This window comes from Mustela nivalis (assembly GCF_964662115.1).
Source record: "Mustela nivalis genome assembly, chromosome: 6".
NCBI classification, from domain to species: Eukaryota; Metazoa; Chordata; class Mammalia; order Carnivora; family Mustelidae; genus Mustela; species Mustela nivalis.
Genome location: NC_139025.1, coordinates 37,693,587 through 37,710,981, shown reverse-complemented (window position 1 = coordinate 37,710,981; position 17,395 = coordinate 37,693,587). Strand labels below are relative to the sequence as shown.

At 40.2% G+C, this 17,395-nt stretch overlaps 1 protein-coding gene and 1 long non-coding RNA gene across 3 annotated transcripts in view; both read right to left on the bottom strand.

Moving 5' to 3' along the window:
- KCNH5 (potassium voltage-gated channel subfamily H member 5) overlaps positions 1 to 17,395 on the bottom strand; it is a 313,865-nt gene that overhangs the window by 48,788 nt on the left and 247,682 nt on the right. Inside the window, exon 10 of one of the 2 annotated variants that reach the window (XM_082734149.1) lies at positions 11,748 to 11,944. In XM_082734149.1, the coding sequence (XP_082590275.1) occupies positions 11,748 to 11,944 (197 nt within the window). Of the gene's footprint in view, positions 1 to 11,747; positions 11,945 to 17,395 lie in introns of those variants that run through there. The other variant, XM_082734150.1, reaches the window with a different exon arrangement.
- LOC309866427 lies at positions 2,961 to 8,065 on the bottom strand. Its single transcript, XR_014312653.1, has 3 exons — positions 7,601 to 8,065; positions 5,317 to 5,503; positions 2,961 to 3,300 (listed from the first exon to the last, which is right to left on the bottom strand). It is a non-coding gene; the product is annotated as an uncharacterized lncRNA (long non-coding RNA).

Here is a 17,395-nt window from a genome sequence, read left to right as displayed (position 1 = left end):
CTCCTACAGATGACATCACTCTCTGAAGGATCAAACTGGGGACACAGGGCAAATTCCAGTGAAATCAAATGCCAACTTCTGACAGTGTTGGGTAAATCAAGTATAACCTGATTCAGAAAGAAGAGGCAGAAAATGAATGATTTTCTCTGGGAGAAATTACTGTAGTCTCACTGGGTCATCTGAGTGTCTCTGATTATTTGGTAGGAAGACTTGATTTGATTCCTTTGGGGAAGGTAACTTGATTGGAATGTCAAAATCTATGAAATGCAACTCTCAGATGGGAAAAGAGACAGACATTCCAGGAAAACATACTACTTTGGTCATAATAGTTAACATTAAGAATTCATTCTAACTACAGAGCAGATCTCCACTTTTTTTCATTTGCAAAACATATATAATGCTCTAAAATGCTTTCTAAGCTATGTATGTTGATATATTTTAATGCAACATTTATTTTACTTTTTAAAAAATATTTTATTTGTTTGAGAGAGAGATAGTGAGAGAGAGCATGAGAGGGGAGAAGGTCAGAGGGAGAAGCAGACTCCCCGTGGAGCTGGGAGCCCAATGTGGACTTGATCCCAGGCCTCCGGGATCACAGCCTGAGCCTAAGGCAGTTGCTCACCCAACTGAGCCACCCAGGCACCCTATTTTACTTTTTTTAAACAATAGTCTGAATTCACTGAATTCACTGTAAACATCTTGAAGCCCCTCCTCTGAACAACCTTTCAAAATCTGTTGTAAAGTGTTTCAAAAGCTACTTCTCAGAATCAGCATGGAAACCTTTTGAATACATGTCTATTGAGTTCAATATTTCTCAGGCTCCTGAGAGGACAGAAAAAGCCAGGTCAGTGAATTAAGCTCAAAAAGTGAAGGGAAGAAATCCCTACAGGGACAAACTATGTAATCAAATTTAGATGTTATCTTGGGGACTGGGGAGGGAGGACCCCACCCCTGACAAAAGAGCTCTGCCTGAAAATATACTGAAATACAGATCTGTGAACAGATCCAAACTGTATGTTTGTGTGTGTATTGATACACACACACATATGTAAAATAAATATATGTAACATATATGTAAAATACACACTTATTATATATCATATATTTTGTATTTTTTAATATGTGTATATATATATATATATATATATATATATATATATATACATCTATCTATATATACACATATATGTATACTATATAAACAACCACAGTGGTGATCCATTGACTTCTTTCTCCACAACAGAGTAGGAAAAAGATACATAAGAAAGGAGTATAGGGAAAATTGCATGTATTCAAAATTCAAATCAATACCAAAAGGAACTGGGGAAGCAACTATTATATACAGTTCAGTCTTACTATTAATAGAAATCCTTGCTTTGTTTATTCAAAGCAGAGTTTTCCTTTCAATGAAGATGGTATGAAAGCCCTGTGCTTCTGGAGGCCCCTTATCAAACATTAATGGTTGAAAATTAAGAAGTGGTAGATACATGGAATGAACAGTCTGCTATCCAGCTATCATGACCCTGAAAAGGCACTATTGTCAGGCAGGATTCAGCCCTAAAATAATAAAAAATTTTTCAAGTGGATGGTTGGCTACTTTGAAGATTCCCAAGAAAAACTGATCTATAAAATACCTACCTTCTTATGTTAGTTAAATACTCTTCTGACGATACTAAAGGTTTATTCATGCCCCTCATTTACTATTAGAAAACATATTTTCTTACAATAGAAATAAACTCCAGTTTGGCAAATAGGAGCTATCAAATAGACTGTATAATCTACTGTCCAACATGTTGCTAAATGATTGAATCCTGCTCCCCACCACACCCCCTACCCCGGGGTGAAACTTGAGAAACTCTGTCCTTAAATAGTGCTTTGGAGGCATCACCGAAGATGGAGGGATCTGTGAACCTACGTCCTGGTAACTAAATGTGGAAAAGATTTTATTCTGGAAGCAGATCTGGAAGCGGATCAAGAGAGCCCTGAATAGAAGCAGCTTAAGGAATCAAAAGACTGCATAATGAAGTCTCTGCTTCCTCTAAATGCCCATGATAAACTTCTGGAATTGCTGAAAGTCGGCCTCTTATAACCATCATCAGTGGAACGTGAGCCAGTTTGGAGCTGAGACACGGAGGCTGGAACAACAGAACAGCGATCAGATGAGCCGTGTGGCCACGAGCAAGTCCCCTCACCGCTCCTAGCTCCCTTCCCTAAAGCATGGACTTGAAGCTCAAATGAGACAGCCTGTGCAGTGTGAAAATTGCAAGGCAGCGAGCTCTATCAGTTTGGAGGGGCAACTGCTACAAGCCACCGCCCAGGACAGCGCAGAGATGCTGCCGGGGAGTTCATAGTGAATTTGCAAGCCTGATGATCAGTGAAGGGAATGAAAATTCTAACAGCCCCCTGCTCAGATCCAAGGGTGTATGCAGATTCTTCAAAGGAAACTGAGAAAACAAAATTTGTTCTTCCAAGTCCCCTGCCATCAGGTGGTCTGAATTCACAGGATGAGGTCAAGATTGCTGTGCTCTGAACAGGCTGCAGAGACGGCTTCCTTGTGCGAATCTGCCCGCATATGTGGCTCAAAGCTGCAGCTGGACGTTAACTCTAATTGTGTTTTAACACTAATTATTAATGGCCCTTTGCATAATCCTATCTCATAAGGCTCTTTGCCAAAATGGTCAAGGGTATCATTTGTTTTTCTGGACGACAGTGATTATTCTAGTCAGTGAGGATCAAAACTGTGCTGGCCGGTATGTCTGCTTCCTTTTCCTTCATTCACCGACTCCCCCATTCAATGACACAGCAGGCACTATTCTGCTCATTGGCAATAAAGAGATCACAAAAAATACCTACTTTGAGGAGCTCACTGTTGAGCTGAAAAAACAAAAATGTCTGTAGGAAACCAAAGAACCACAATCCATGCTATGAGAGAAGCACGGAGTCTAATGAACACTTCGGACTTTTGTGGAGAGTGTATGAGCTTTTATTCCAAGTGTGAACAGTGTTTGAGTGATGTCTTTTTAATGGGATGACAAAAGTTGAAGGTTTGAGGCAGGAAGGCACTCCCATATTTTGTTTCAGCTGCTATGGGAGAAAAGGGGAAGAAAAGAAGGGAGTGAAGTCGACACACCCTTATGACAATCCTAGAGCCCTTCTTCAAAGATGCCAGGACGGACCCCCTGAGAGACACGTAGTCGGCAGCACGCGTCCACCGTGCAAGGACTCAAAGCCCATTCGCTCTCCGATTCTAGTCTGTTTTCCATCCATAAAAGGTAATTTGTTACAAAGATGTTTCACCACCTACAGAAAGAAAGACACTGTGTGCCAATGGATTCACCAGGATAAGAATGCTTTCTGGAAAGAAAAGCATTTACTGAGCCCCGAGCCTGTGCTATTGCAAGAGTGAACCTAACCCAATATTTCTTTCTCCTGTAGCCTTACAATACAGGACAGGTGCTCCCATTACCCATAACATGGCCAGCTAGCTTCTGTGACCCTCTACTAAGAACAGAGCCATTTGTGGAAAAGGATGCCGGCCTGATAGGGTAGAGGGAGAAGTACCTCTATATTCTGTTTTTCCAATATACAATGTGTATTCATCATTCTTGGGGGAAATTTTCTGTTTAAATGGAAACCCTTTCTTAATCACTGTAGGAGTCCAAGAATGTTTTGCTAGTATTGATAATGATGCCTGGCCTAAATATTAACAAAAACCGGTCCTGAATGTTGATGCTGCTACATGTCTCCAGTAACACGGACCTACTTCAGTTCTAAGTTTTGGTTTTAGAATACTTCTCAAAGTTGCTCCTACACATTTAATTTAAAACAACCAAAAAAAATTCATGTGTTTAAGCTCCCATTCCCAGTGTGGATATACCTGGAGATACGGCTTCTAATTAAACAGTATGGTTAAATGAAGTCATAAGGTTGGGTCTCTGCTCTATCGGGATTAAGGTTCTTATAAGAGGGCACACGAGAGAGCTCATTCTTTCTTTCCTCACATGCACGCACAAAGGAAAGGCCAGATGAGCACGCATAAGGCGGCGCCACCTGCAACGCAAGGATACCAGACACCAACCCTGCTGGCGCTGTGGTCTTGGACTTCTGGCCCCCAGACTGTCAGATACTACCTTTCTGTTTAACCACCCAGTCTGTGTTATTTTGTTATGGCACACTGAGCAGATTAATCCAAGGGATACATTAATATCGTTAACAGATCCTGAATTGGCTTGCATCTGAACTAAAAGGCATCGAGATGTTTGGTAAAAAGGAGTGTAAACCAGGAGCAAGATGGGTCTCCATGGCAACGTTTCTTTGAGACCACCACTGAGGGCAAGTGTCAGTGTGGCATCACTTTTGATCAATGTCCAAGGGGATCTGCTCCATTGCAGTAGTAGATGTATGAGAAACATTGTCTCCGGAGCCATTTGGCTTAGAAATTTTCATAACACCAGCAACAAATTCAGTAGAGCCACGGAATGAAAAGTGGCCGTGACCACTCAACGTGAACCACAAGAGGAGTTCACACTCATTAATATAACAGATATGGCTTTTAAGAGGGAAGCTCAGTATATTACCCAATTTTCGGTCTGTATTGACATCGGGCAATCTTTTTTTTTTTTTTTATGTATTTCCCTATTTTTTTTTAATTTTTTATTTTTTATAAACATATATTTTTATCCCCAGGGGTACAGGTCTGTGAATCACCATCTTAACTACTTTTTTTTTTCTTTTCAAATTTCAGTTAGCAATCTCTTCATTTGCATTTTTGGAATTGACCACATGGTAATCTTGTTTCTCATTCCTAACGAGTCATTCTCGGTACCAGCTCATTCCCTCCCTGCCTCCTGCTGTCAGGTCTCATATTTTCCCAATTCTATGTGGAAATACTTTTATTCTTTTATTTCTTTTCTCCAGTCATTCTACCTTCCTCTCCCTCTCCCCCTTTTATCATCAATGAAGAGTTTTCGCACTAATAAGTAACACTTTGAGCAGTAAACTTGCCAATATATTTTTTGTAACTTCTAATGTGAAAATACTAGACCCTTAAGAAAATAACTCAAAACACAAAGATGGAAAAAAAAATGGGAAGTTTTGTTTAATGCGGGAAGTTTTCTTTTTATCTATGTTCATCCTAACTGGTGCAGCAGCCAGTACAGTTCTTAAAAGTACTGACAAGAAAGCAGAGAATGGATCACAACCACAGCATTATCAGCAAGGCAGTGTTTCATCCTATTAATACCTCTCAAACAGGACTGATATGTAACTTACATGCTTTTGCTAAAAATGAGACCCTTCACAATGCCAGTGACATACCTGCTGTGGCCACACCATGCACACTGGCCCGTGCTGACATGGGGGAGTCCTGTTCACAACTCTGAACACTGCATACAGCTTGGTTTGGGGGTTCTGTTGTTAGTTTTATCCCGAATCATGGCGTGAAAGACATTAAAATCAATCTTTGAATCACATGCAAGCTCATGTCATCTACCTTTCTTTTTCCCTGTGAAAAATGAACACAATCAAGTGTTGCATTTTACTCACAATCTTCTACACAGGGCTTGCCAATGAGGCTAACTGGTAAAAAATCCCAGCAGCACGGAATTCAAAGGACTTGGATTCCCATGCCAGCTCTGATGTTAATTTGTTAAGCAATCTTGAGCAAGTCATTTAATTCTCTGGGTCTCAGTTTTCTCAACTGCAAAGAAAGTTGGACCAGGTCACCTACAAGATCCTTCCTTCCTCTAGAACATTATTCTGCTTACAATGAAATCCTAGTGCCAGTATCAACATCACCTCCTAAAACGTCTCCTTGCGTCCTCCCTGAGCTAGGTGGACTCCTTTCCTCTCTCCCCACCCCTCCACCATGTACCCTGAATGTAACTCTGACGCAGCCCTTATCAGACTCTGTTAGGATTTATTTGACTCTCTTGTTAGACTGCAAGCCCCCAGAGACCAGGCACTGGGTCTTTTATCCCCATGCCCCCTAGGTTTGTAGTAAGGCCACGAACGATATATACTGATAGCCACTGAGCCCACCAATACCTTCTGAGCCACACTTTGTCAAAGGGTCTTGTCAGAAGAGGTACCAAAAATAGAAATAAAACTCCACACTCCTCTTATCTAAATAGTCCATCTGGAGAAAAATATGTTCACGCTAGCTTGAAAGAGGAGGAAATATTTAGAAATAACTCAAAAACCCCAACCACACTTAATGTAGCTATAAGTAAATGTTTAGCACAGACCACACTGTTTGAATAAACAGTGTGGGCACAGTGAGGCACTACCACCCACCAGCCTGGCAGAACCCTCCCGAAACCCAGGTTCCCAGAAGCCAGCCAAGCCAAGGGCCCTGCTTCACAAGCAGGTCTTCCAAAGCACAGTGGTCAGACCTGCTATGTTAACTCTTTTTACACAGATGATAAACCCCATTGCATCACAGCTCGGCAGCATGAGCAGAAGTGCACTAATTACATTAAAAATCTGATTAAAATCCTTTAAAATATAGATATCACCGGGGCTGCATATGCCACCTGCCTCTTCAGACCTGCACCTGAGGCTTGGTCTTCAGCTTGAGAAACATCATTTTTGTTATTCCAGCAAATTGTATTTTCTATTAATTAAGTAAATACATAAAGTGAACAAGTGAGTCAACCTTCCTGTGTTGCTCTCCTTTTCTGAATATGTTTAAACTTACTGAAAACTATGGAATTGTGTTCTGATTACTGAAAAACTACACAAACCAGTCCTTTTGCTCAACTGAGTTTAGTTTCTGATTGTCATACAGGGAATAGTAATCTCTAGCAGTCTAGTAAAGCCTGTAGAACAGCCCTCAATTCAGAAAAGTTGCTTTCAATGCACAAAATAGAATACATAGTACTGCAAATGAAAAACATTATAATGAAATCCAGTTACCAAAATATTTAAAAATAATTCATGAAATAGTAGGGTGCCTGGGTGGCTGAGTTGGTTAAGCATCTGCCTTCAGCTCAGGCCCAGGGTCCTGGGATTGAGCCCTGAATCAGGTTTCCTGCTCAGTGGGGGGAGAGTCTGCTTCTCCCTCCCCCTTTGCCTCTCCCTGCATTCATGCTCTCACAGGCTCCCTCTCTCTCAAATAAATTTTTAAAATTTGTTCAAAAAAAAAATTCACAAAATAGTAATCTATGTACTTTTTTTTTCATTAACACAATAAATAATGTCATCTTAGGAGCACGTCTATAAAACTACAATAATTATTGAGCCTAAATACTTCAACAAACACAATATAATATGAAAATATCTATGATTTCTTTTGGTACTTCTACTAATACTGTAGTTTGTTCCCAACCTTCATAATGGAAGGAAAAGCTACATTTCACTTAGAAATTAAAGAAAATAAAGATGTAATAGAAGTAGTAATTTTTCCTATGCAAATTCACAGGCAGGCAGAGGAAGAGAAAGAAGCAAGCTCTCTGCTGAGCAGGGAGCCTGATGTGGGGCCCAGTCCCAGGACCCTGGAATCATGACCTGATCCGAAAGACAGCCACTTAACCAACTGAGCCTCCCAGGCACCCCTATTTGACCATATCCAATAAATAAATAAATAAAGCAAATTAGTTACCAAACCAATGTGATTTATGCATAAAAATGTGTACTTCTGGCTTCTCTGGGCTTAAAAAAAATACGCAGACCAAGCCACACTGGGCTGGCATTCCACCAAGGCAGTGTGCAAGCGTACTGAGCGGCAGCCGTCCCCTTACATGTGGTGCGAACCCCAGTCTTCCACGGCCACATGCGCTTGGCCCACCCTGTGGCTGTTCCTGATCTGGCTCCTTCAGCCGCCTCTGCTGGATGGCCTTTTCCACTTCATGATCACCTCTGAGTGACAAGTGGTAGATCTGCTTCTAATACAAGTGTACTAGAACTCTGTGTGTCAGACTCTGTGTGAGCTCCCTAGCTAACTTCCCGTCTTCTCCTTCCAGCCATGGACACAGGCCCTGTGCGAGCCACTTGTTTATGTAAAGTTTTACTAAAGCACAGCTCTGCTCAGTTGCTTACATACTCTCTTTGGCTCCTGCCCTGAACTGAATTGTATTCCCCCCAGATTCATATCTTAAAGCCCTAATCTCCCACTGTGATGATATCTGAAGAAAAGGTTCTGGGAGTTAATTAGGTTTTGATGAGGCCCTGAGGGTAGAGTCCTCATGATGAGGTTACTGCCCTAATCAGAAGCGGTACTAGAGAGATAGCTTTCCTTCTCTGTCTCTTCCCCCCACCTCTCTCTCTCACTCCCTCCCTGCCTCTCTCCTTCCCTTTCACTCTCCCGCACTCATAGCCCATGTGAGGACACAGTGAGAAGGCAAAGGTCTGCCAGCCAGGAAGAAAAGAGTCCTCCCTGGGGTACCCAATTGGGTCTAGCACCTTGATCTTGGACTTCTCAGAACTGTGGGGAATAAATTCCTGTTGTTTAAGCCTACAGTATTTTGTGAGGGTACCCTGAGCTAAGACAGCTGCTTTCACACAATGGCAAGCTTGAGTAGTTGAGACAGAGGTTCTCTGGCCCTCAAATCCTAAAATATCTACTGAATGCATGGTCCTTGACACAACAAGTTTGCCAACCCCTGCTGTAGCTACTGCATGAAATTATGGTTCTAGTTCTAGAATTTTTATAGAGAGGAATTTAAGGATGGTTAAGTGGGAACTATGCTGACATAACAAATCTCTTACTCTTCCGTAATGGAGACGGGAGGGCAGGCAGCTAGAGTGTTGCCACATCTCCCACAACAGCGACCACCAAGAATCCCACACTGTGCTAAGCCTTCCACCCAGCCACACTGCACATGCTCATGTGACCAGAGCTGTAATCTGTGATGGCTGAGCACCTGGGTTCCAAACCCCCTCCCCCGGCTTACTAGAAACACACCCTTAATTAGGGGTTCTGATAGCTATGAGATATCAAGAGCATACTGAGGACACAGTCTTGATCATAGAACTCACAACAAATATCCAATTCCCAAAAAATACTCAATGCAAGAATGCTCCACGGGGAACAAAGCGAAAGCAACTGTGCATGAGAAACAATAAATTGTTGAGAGTGTCTCTGTGGAATATTGTTGTGGGAAAAAAAATAAATAAAAAGTACTTTGGCAAGCCAAAGCAACATGGTAGCATCTAAGATCTGCGTTTTAGAATCAGACAGAGATGGATTCAAATTCAGACCCTGAGGCATACTTTCTTTGGCACCTAGCGCTCCCATTCTCACAACATCAGCCTCTTCATCGATGGAATGGGAATGAGGTGCTTCATCTGCGGGTGACTGAAATTTCATAAGGTCAGTCATTATATACAAAATGTGTTCAAGTGCATGGGTATAAAAGAGGGTCTCAAAAGGGTAGTTATTCTCACGAGTCATTGGAGGATATCTTCTCAGTAGGTATATATTTTTTTATGAGAATACTTTTTCTTTTCCTGAGAATGAAGTGACACTGACTGACAGTACAGCTATCCTCACATTTTGCCAAGTTATTGAGACCATCCATCATTTGAGGATGGGTGAATTATTAAAAAATAAAAATGTGACACAGGTTGTAACAGGGAACAGGTTATAAAGGGAAGAAGCCATTTGATGTCACTTGTGCACCAGCCCCTGCAGACGGAGGGGGCCCCATCCCTGGGTCCTGTTAAAAAAAGCACATACACAGGGGCACCGGGCGGGCACAGTTGGTTGAACGTCCAACTCTGGGTTTCGGCTCAGGTCATTATCTCAGGGTTGTAGGATCAAGCCCCATATAAGGCTCCGCGCTCAACAGAGAGTGTGCTGGAAATTGTCTCTCCCTTTCCCTTCCCCCACCCACTCTCTCTCTCTAAACAAATAAATAAACTCTTTAAAACGTACACACAGAGTTTCCTGTCTCTAGCTTCTCTTATCAGAAATATGTGCACTCCGCCTTCATAACTCTGTGTGTGTGTGTGTGGTGTGTGCACATGCTCAGATGTGCAAAAGAGAACATAAAAAGAGGAGAGAGAGCTTTGTGATAAACTCATTCTGAAGAACCAAAATTTATTTTCTGCTGGTGAGTTATCTTAATTATCCCTCCTAGAGACCTTGCCCTGCGAATATATCAGTTGTGATTTGAAATTAATCCCTCTGGCCCTGAGTTTCCTCATGTGTTTTGAAGGGAAAATAACTGTCCTTTATTCCACAGGAATATTATAAACATCAGATGAGATACTGTGTAAACAACATGCTTCGAGGAGGACAGTGACAAATAAGATCTGTCCTGAGGACCATAACGATGATGGATAGGGGTTTCGGTAATCTTGTGGTATGTGGGAAGACTCCAGAGCTGGAAAAATTTATATTGGAGAAGACTTAACAAGATATAAGAGTTTCAAGTATCTAACGGACTGCCTTGCAGAAGAGGAATTCGTCATTGGGGAAGGTAGAGTACAGAGCAAAGGAGACTTATTTCTAATTAGACGAGACTCCACGCTCCCTAACGAATGAGCAAGAAAGTTCCACAGTCAGTTCCTATCGGCAGCCCTCTTCCACATCTATCACTAACCTCAACTTTCAGTTACTTGTACAAGTGTATGTTTCACTTATTGTGTAGAATAGAATGTTCGCACCTGGCTTAAGCAAAGGGACTCACACCTTCAGCACAGGGACTCGAGTTAGTCTTTGTGTTTGTGAAAACTCTTTACACATTGTCTAGCAGGTTGTGGATGCTCAATACCCATTTACTAGAACAAAAACAGAAAATGAAAACGCTGTTCTAATATAGATCCCATGTCACGACACAGCTGGTATGAGCATGCCTCCAGCAGTCCTATCCTCTCCTAGACCCCCCACCACTGACCAGTAGGGACTTATAATGATTTGTATAATAGATTGTAGATACTGTTTGTATCTACAGTAGAGATGCGAATCTGTACCTTGGCTTGATTTTTTTCCTCTGTGTTAACAAAGGGAAGGTTCTATTTAGGGGGCCAGTGGGAGGGAAAGCTTGTTATTTCAAAATACTTCACCATAGACAGGCAATCATCTTTGATGAAATTCCTTAAGTGCAGTTGCCCAAATGTGTATTTCATTTTTGGCAATAAAAGAGTCCTAGCCTATGTCCAATGACCTATAAATCATAGCTAGGAGATTTCTTTATGCAAATTAAATTTGTGTCACACTCATCAATAAAAAAGAAAATGGCCATGAATATTATAGTTGCTGCAGCAGTGCAAAGTTAGGAGTTGCTATACCTATTTGTAGGATATGTCAGTGTGGCTAATTATTTTTTTTAAGATAGTGTGCTTGGAAAGAATTCACAGGGAAATAAGCCTTATGAACTGATCATTAAATGAGAAAGGGCTTTTAAATAGTCAGGAATATAAAATAAGCAACGAGCTGGATTAACCTTACCAACCTAAAAAAAAAAAAAGAAAACCCACATAATAAAGAGACACTCATGTTATTTTTATGGCAGTTATTATAAACCCCAAGAACTAATTACATTAGAGCACAGTTTGTTTCTCTTCGAACCTGTTTTTCCTTTTACACTTAAATTATAAAGACCCAAGTCTTCAACCACGTACTCTGGAATCCGCTCCTTAAAAAGTAAACAAAATATAAAGAAAAAGAGAGAAAATTACATCACTTTACTTGAATGAGAACTTACGAGTGCAAAATGAAACACGTCTTGCACTTCTCAGCTAATAGAGCATGACATATCAACCCTACAGATACTAATAAGGGCAAAAAGATTCACACAACATACCCGTTTCCTCAGATTGCAAGTAAGAGTGAGATTCCTTGAGAAGGAGTTTGCAAAAGCTGTATAGAAGTCCAGGACTTTGAGCAAGGCTTCTCGCTTGATGATGTGGAGATCACAGTATGTCAGTGCTCGGACATTGGCACACGCGTGAGCAAGGGTGGTTTCCTTCCAGAAGATGTCTCCGAATACATCACCTTTCCCTGGAAAATAGTATAAGATATGGATTCAACTATCTCCACTAGTTCTTATCCTAATCACTATTTTTACGCAGTTTCATATATGGTATTTATCAACTCGCATAATTTAGAACTTGAGTGGATAACCCCATTCAAATAGGTGTAACAATGCATAACACTTTCATATAATATGTAAAGTAACATCACCCTGAATTCAGTTCTTGATGGAAATCCCAAGTGGTATGAATAAATAAAATCCAACAGAGAAGCCAAAAATCTCATTTTAACAAATAGTTTCATTATCTTCTGCCATCATAACTTTTCCCATTCTGACTAGAAGGAGCAAAGGTGACTTTTTAGTTTCATTCTTTCTTCTGCTCCTTCTGTAAAGATGACAGTAGATTGCACTATATAAGGATCTACTGTTCCAGCCTTTAAAAATCTGGAACTGATTTGACATATATTAAACATACATTATTCAGCAACTAAGTCTTGTGCTCCAGGCAGACGAATACTCGCCATGACTTATTACCTGAGGATGCCTTCTCCTCTCTCCTGAGCCAAACTCTATGCAGGGCCTCAGGGCCCAGCCCAGAGGGGTGGGGGGATGTGCTCCCCATCAAAACTATAAAGCTTAAGTTGCTGAGCAGGGGAACCCATGGAGACTCAGGTTTGTTATGCTATCAACAGTTCCATGAAGAGTGCTCTACTGCAGTAAGATGATTTTTTAAATTCTGCAAATTACCCAGAAATCATCTCTTCATTTTGGAGCACCAGCCACTGGTGACCTGAACTCCACAGTTCACCAGCCCAAATCCAGAGTACTTAGCTGCCCAGACAAGGTGGGGATAAGGAACACTCAGAGATGAAGTGCCAAAAGGACTTTCTGTGGAGACAGTTGCATGAGAGCCCGTGGCTTCTGAAGTCTTCTCAACTGAATTCTCTGTTCCTCTGCAGGAAAGGGAAAATTTGGGAGTGGAACAAACAAGGAGCCTACCCAGGCAGGAAAGATCTTCTGGAAGGCACTGTGCCAAAGACTTATGCTTTCAACACTCTAACCACAGAGGTGAGGAAGTATCTGCTCTCATCATGAAGACTGAAGCCAGAACTAACAAGTAAACAGGAAGAAGAAAGGCATCTTATAACACTTCAGGACAGCTAGACAAGCAGAGAAAGAAGATAGCAGTAACCAGAGAAATGAGTGAAAGAGAGAGGCACAGAGATTGAGGTCGAGGGAATAACATTACAGGCTCCTGTCCACACAGACAGTTTTGAAATGCTTAGAGAACTATGAATCACTCTGGTATGGAAACAGAAAACATGCCTATTATTGAGAAAGTGGTTAAAACTATCATGTAATCATATGCTCAGCATAAAATAACCCTAATGGATATATAATTCATCATGAGCAATCTTAATTGTTTCTGGACACTTCAGAATTTTCTTCTAGTTAGTGACACTGTTCAACAACTCAACTGTCTGATAGCCAGGCATTCCTCCAAGGAAGGTTAGAGACCTCCACTGGCATTCATTGACTTCAGAAATGTGTAAGTGACATTCTCTAAATTTTAAACAAGTAATTCCATTTCAAGTTTATCTTTGTATATGAGAATGGTCAAGTTTCATTCTTCTATACATAGCTGAAAGACCTCAATTTGAGGCAGGAATCTATTAAAATCCTAGAGGAGAACACAGGCAGTAACCTCTTCCAAATCAGCCACAGAAACTTCTTTCAAGACATGTCTCCAAAGGCAAAGGAAACAAAAGCGAAAGTGAACTTTTGGGATTTCATCAAGATAAAAAGCTTCCACACAGCAAAGGAAACAGTCAATAAAACAAAAGGCAACCCACAGAATGGGAGAAGATATTCTCAAATGACACTACAGACAAAAGGCCAATATCCAAGATCTATAAAGAACTCCTCAAACTCAACACTCAAAAAGCAGATAACCATGTCAAAAAATGAGCAGAAGACATGAACAGACACTTCTCCAAAGAAGACATACAAATGGCTAACAGACATATGAAAAAATGTTCATCATTACCCATCAGGGAGATTCAAATCAAAACCACATTGAGATATCACCTTCCACCAGTTAGAATGGCCAAAATTAACAAGAGAGTAAACAACAAGTGTTGGAAAGAATGTGGAGAAAGGGGAATCCTCTTACACTATTGGTGGAAATGCAAGTTGGTGCAGCCACTTTAAAAAACAGTGCAAAGATTCCACAAAAATTAAAAATAGAGCTTCCCTATGACCCTGCATTGCACTACTAGGTATTTACCCCAAGGATGCAGAAGTAGTGAAAAGAAGGGCCATCTGTACCCCAAAGTTCATAGCAGCAATGGCCATAATAGCCAAACTGTGGAAAGAGCCAAGATGCCCTTCAACAGATGAATGGATAAAGAAGATATGGTCCATACATACAATGGAGTATATTGCCTCCATCAGAAAGGATGAATACCCAACTTTTATATCAACATGGATGGGACTGGAGGAGATTATGCTGAGTGAAATAAGTGAAGCAGAGAGAGTCAATTATCATATGGTTTCACTTACTTGTGGAGCATAAGGAATAATATGGAGGACACTAGGAGAAGGAAAGGAAAAGTGAATTGGGGTAAATTGGAGGGGCAGACAAAGCGTGAGAGACTGTGGACTCAGAAACATACAGGGTTTTGGCAGGGAGGAGGGTGGGAAGTTGGGTGAGCCTGGTGGTAGGTATTAAGGAGTTCATGTATTGCATGGAGCACTGGGTACATAAACAATGAATCTTGGAACACTGAAAAAATAAAATTAAAAAAAAAAGACTGTGGGTTAAAAAAAAGTAATTCTAATTGTAAGCATTTATTCTAACTGCATTATAAGTAGTACCAAATTTAATGATAAGCATATTCATTGAATGAGCACTGAGTAATGTATAAAAATATAGACTCATTGTATTGGATATTTGAAACTATTATACTATATAGTAATTATATTTCAATTAAAAATAAATAAACTGAGAAATACTTATAAAAATTATTACATTATACTGGGGCGCCTGGGTGGCTCAGTGGGTTAAAGCCTTTGCCTTTGGCTTGGGTCATGGTCCCAGGGTCCTGGAATTGAGCCCCACATTGGGCTCTCCAATCAGCGGGGAGCCTGCTTCCTCCTCTCTCTCTGCCTGCCTCTCTGCCTACTTGTGATTTCTGTCTATAGAATAAATAAATAAAAATCTATAAAAAAGTATATTACATTATAAAAATGTGTATATAGATCTACAGAATGGATAAATATTCATTGATTGATGAATGCATCATCGATAGATAAAAATACTCCACATATAAATCAATTTCCCCTTGCCAATATAGACCATTTTAAAATATGGAGGCATTCAAATGTTTATTATACATTTTATTTTACCTAACTGCTAAAATTAAAATTCTAACCATACTTCTCTCCAAAAACTTAAATTACTTATCTTTTTAGTATCATGCATAAATAAAAAGCCTGTGATGTGACAAGAATAGCATGAAGCTAGAATATAAACTTATGAGGGCAGAGAATTTTCTCTGGTTCATCCATTCAGGTCAACATCCAATGCTGAGAATAGTTCAAGAGCTCATGGGGCACCTGGGTGGTACAGTCAATTAAGCATCCTATTTCTGGTTTTGGCTCAGGTTGTGATCTCAGGGTCATGAGATTGAGCCTCCTCGATGGCCCGCCCCCATGCTCCATGGGGCTTCTGCTTGCGATCCTCTCTCCCCCTCTCCCTTTGCCCCTACCCATTATGTACTCTCTCTCACTCTCTAAAATAAATAAAAAATCTTAAGAGTTCACAAATATTTACTGAAAAAAAAAAGTATGAATGAAAAAAGGGGAGAAGACGGGAAAGACACAGAAGAACAAATTGGGAAATGTGGGATCCAAGTTACATGTGGGGCTCCACCTGTAAGGGTGTGGCTTAGACCAAGTGATTAACTTACCCTGAATCAGCATCTGTTCTTTTAACCCTTAAGAGAACAAGATGAACAAAAACTAATCTCAAGGTTTCTGTGCACCATAACCCTAGAGTAAGCCCACTAAAAGTCATCGAATTATATTTTCAGGGTAATATTTTTTTCTACGCCATATGTAAAAGAAAACGACTTTAAAATCTAGGGCCTCAACTCCAAATCCCATTAAAAGACTAAAAAGCACCAGCAAAGTTAACTGAGTCAACCAATGTAAAACTTACCCCTTGATTCTCCCCTTAAAAGTTTAGAGAAACCTAGAAAAAATGACAAATATGGATAATTCTGTTCCCACTGTCAGAATTCACGTTACATAATAAGCAATACTAACTGTCTTCTGACATAGAATTTCCATTAGGATACACAATATATCGATTGGATATTAATCTAATCAATGATTTTAAGGTGTGTTTGCTTTATCCAGTTCTCTTTATCATCTTCTAGTCGCTCAATTCACAATAAACTTTTATGGCTCTTCTGGAAGATGAGTCTTGTAAATCAGTTAATTAATTTCACAGCCACAGTAGAGCTGGCTAATGTCCTTCTTCAAGGACTATTATGCACATGACACCGAGGCTGTGGGATTATGAGTGGAGTCTCCCAATAACTGCACCATTTCAGGGCTGGGAACTCATGTTCATCTTCGTGGCTACAGAATATTTGATGCTAGTTTCTAGGTCAGCTCTCACTGGGTGCAAGTAGTCTCAGCTATAAACATTTTAGAGCTTGAGAAAACTAACCTTCCCCCGAAGCCCTAAAATTAGTAGAAAAGCTCACACTCAACATGAAAGTTGTTGTTTGTCCTATTTATATTTTCTCAGTTCTTTGCATCAAGTCTTATGAAGTATTTCACTTCGAAACGACAGGAAACAGGATTGGAAAACAGGAGCAAATGTTTCAGATTCACAGACTAGGAAACTGGAAAATGTCAAGGCAAAACAGAGACGACGAGTTACAACACAATTAAAGGAGCGATGCGGACCATGGTATGTTTAGGGATTATGATCCCCAAAGGGGCTGGTTTTACAACCAAAGCTTTTTAAAAATTTTGAAACACATTATTTGGTAAGTTAATGAAATGGATTAAACTTAATGCATAAAAATCATCTCGACTATTCATTGATGAGGATTGCCAACGAATCCCTAAATAAACAGCATTCGAAACTTAGGTCGTTTCCTATGGGGTGCAGTGATAGGTCTATCTGATGATTCTTCTACAGAATGAACCCAATCCTTGTATTCACTTGTATTTTATTAGTCAGCCCTTCACTATGATTAATTATTGCATTAGGCTCATAAACTTTATTGTGAATACACATGGCCAAAAATACTCCTTTATAAATGAACAACACTATGAGTTTTAGAATTATATGATTTTTAATGGACTTTGACTATTACCAACAGAAAGTTTCATACAGTAATGTTTTAAAGGAAAAGAACAGAAAGAACACAGTGATGAGTGTGAAAATTAAGAAATTA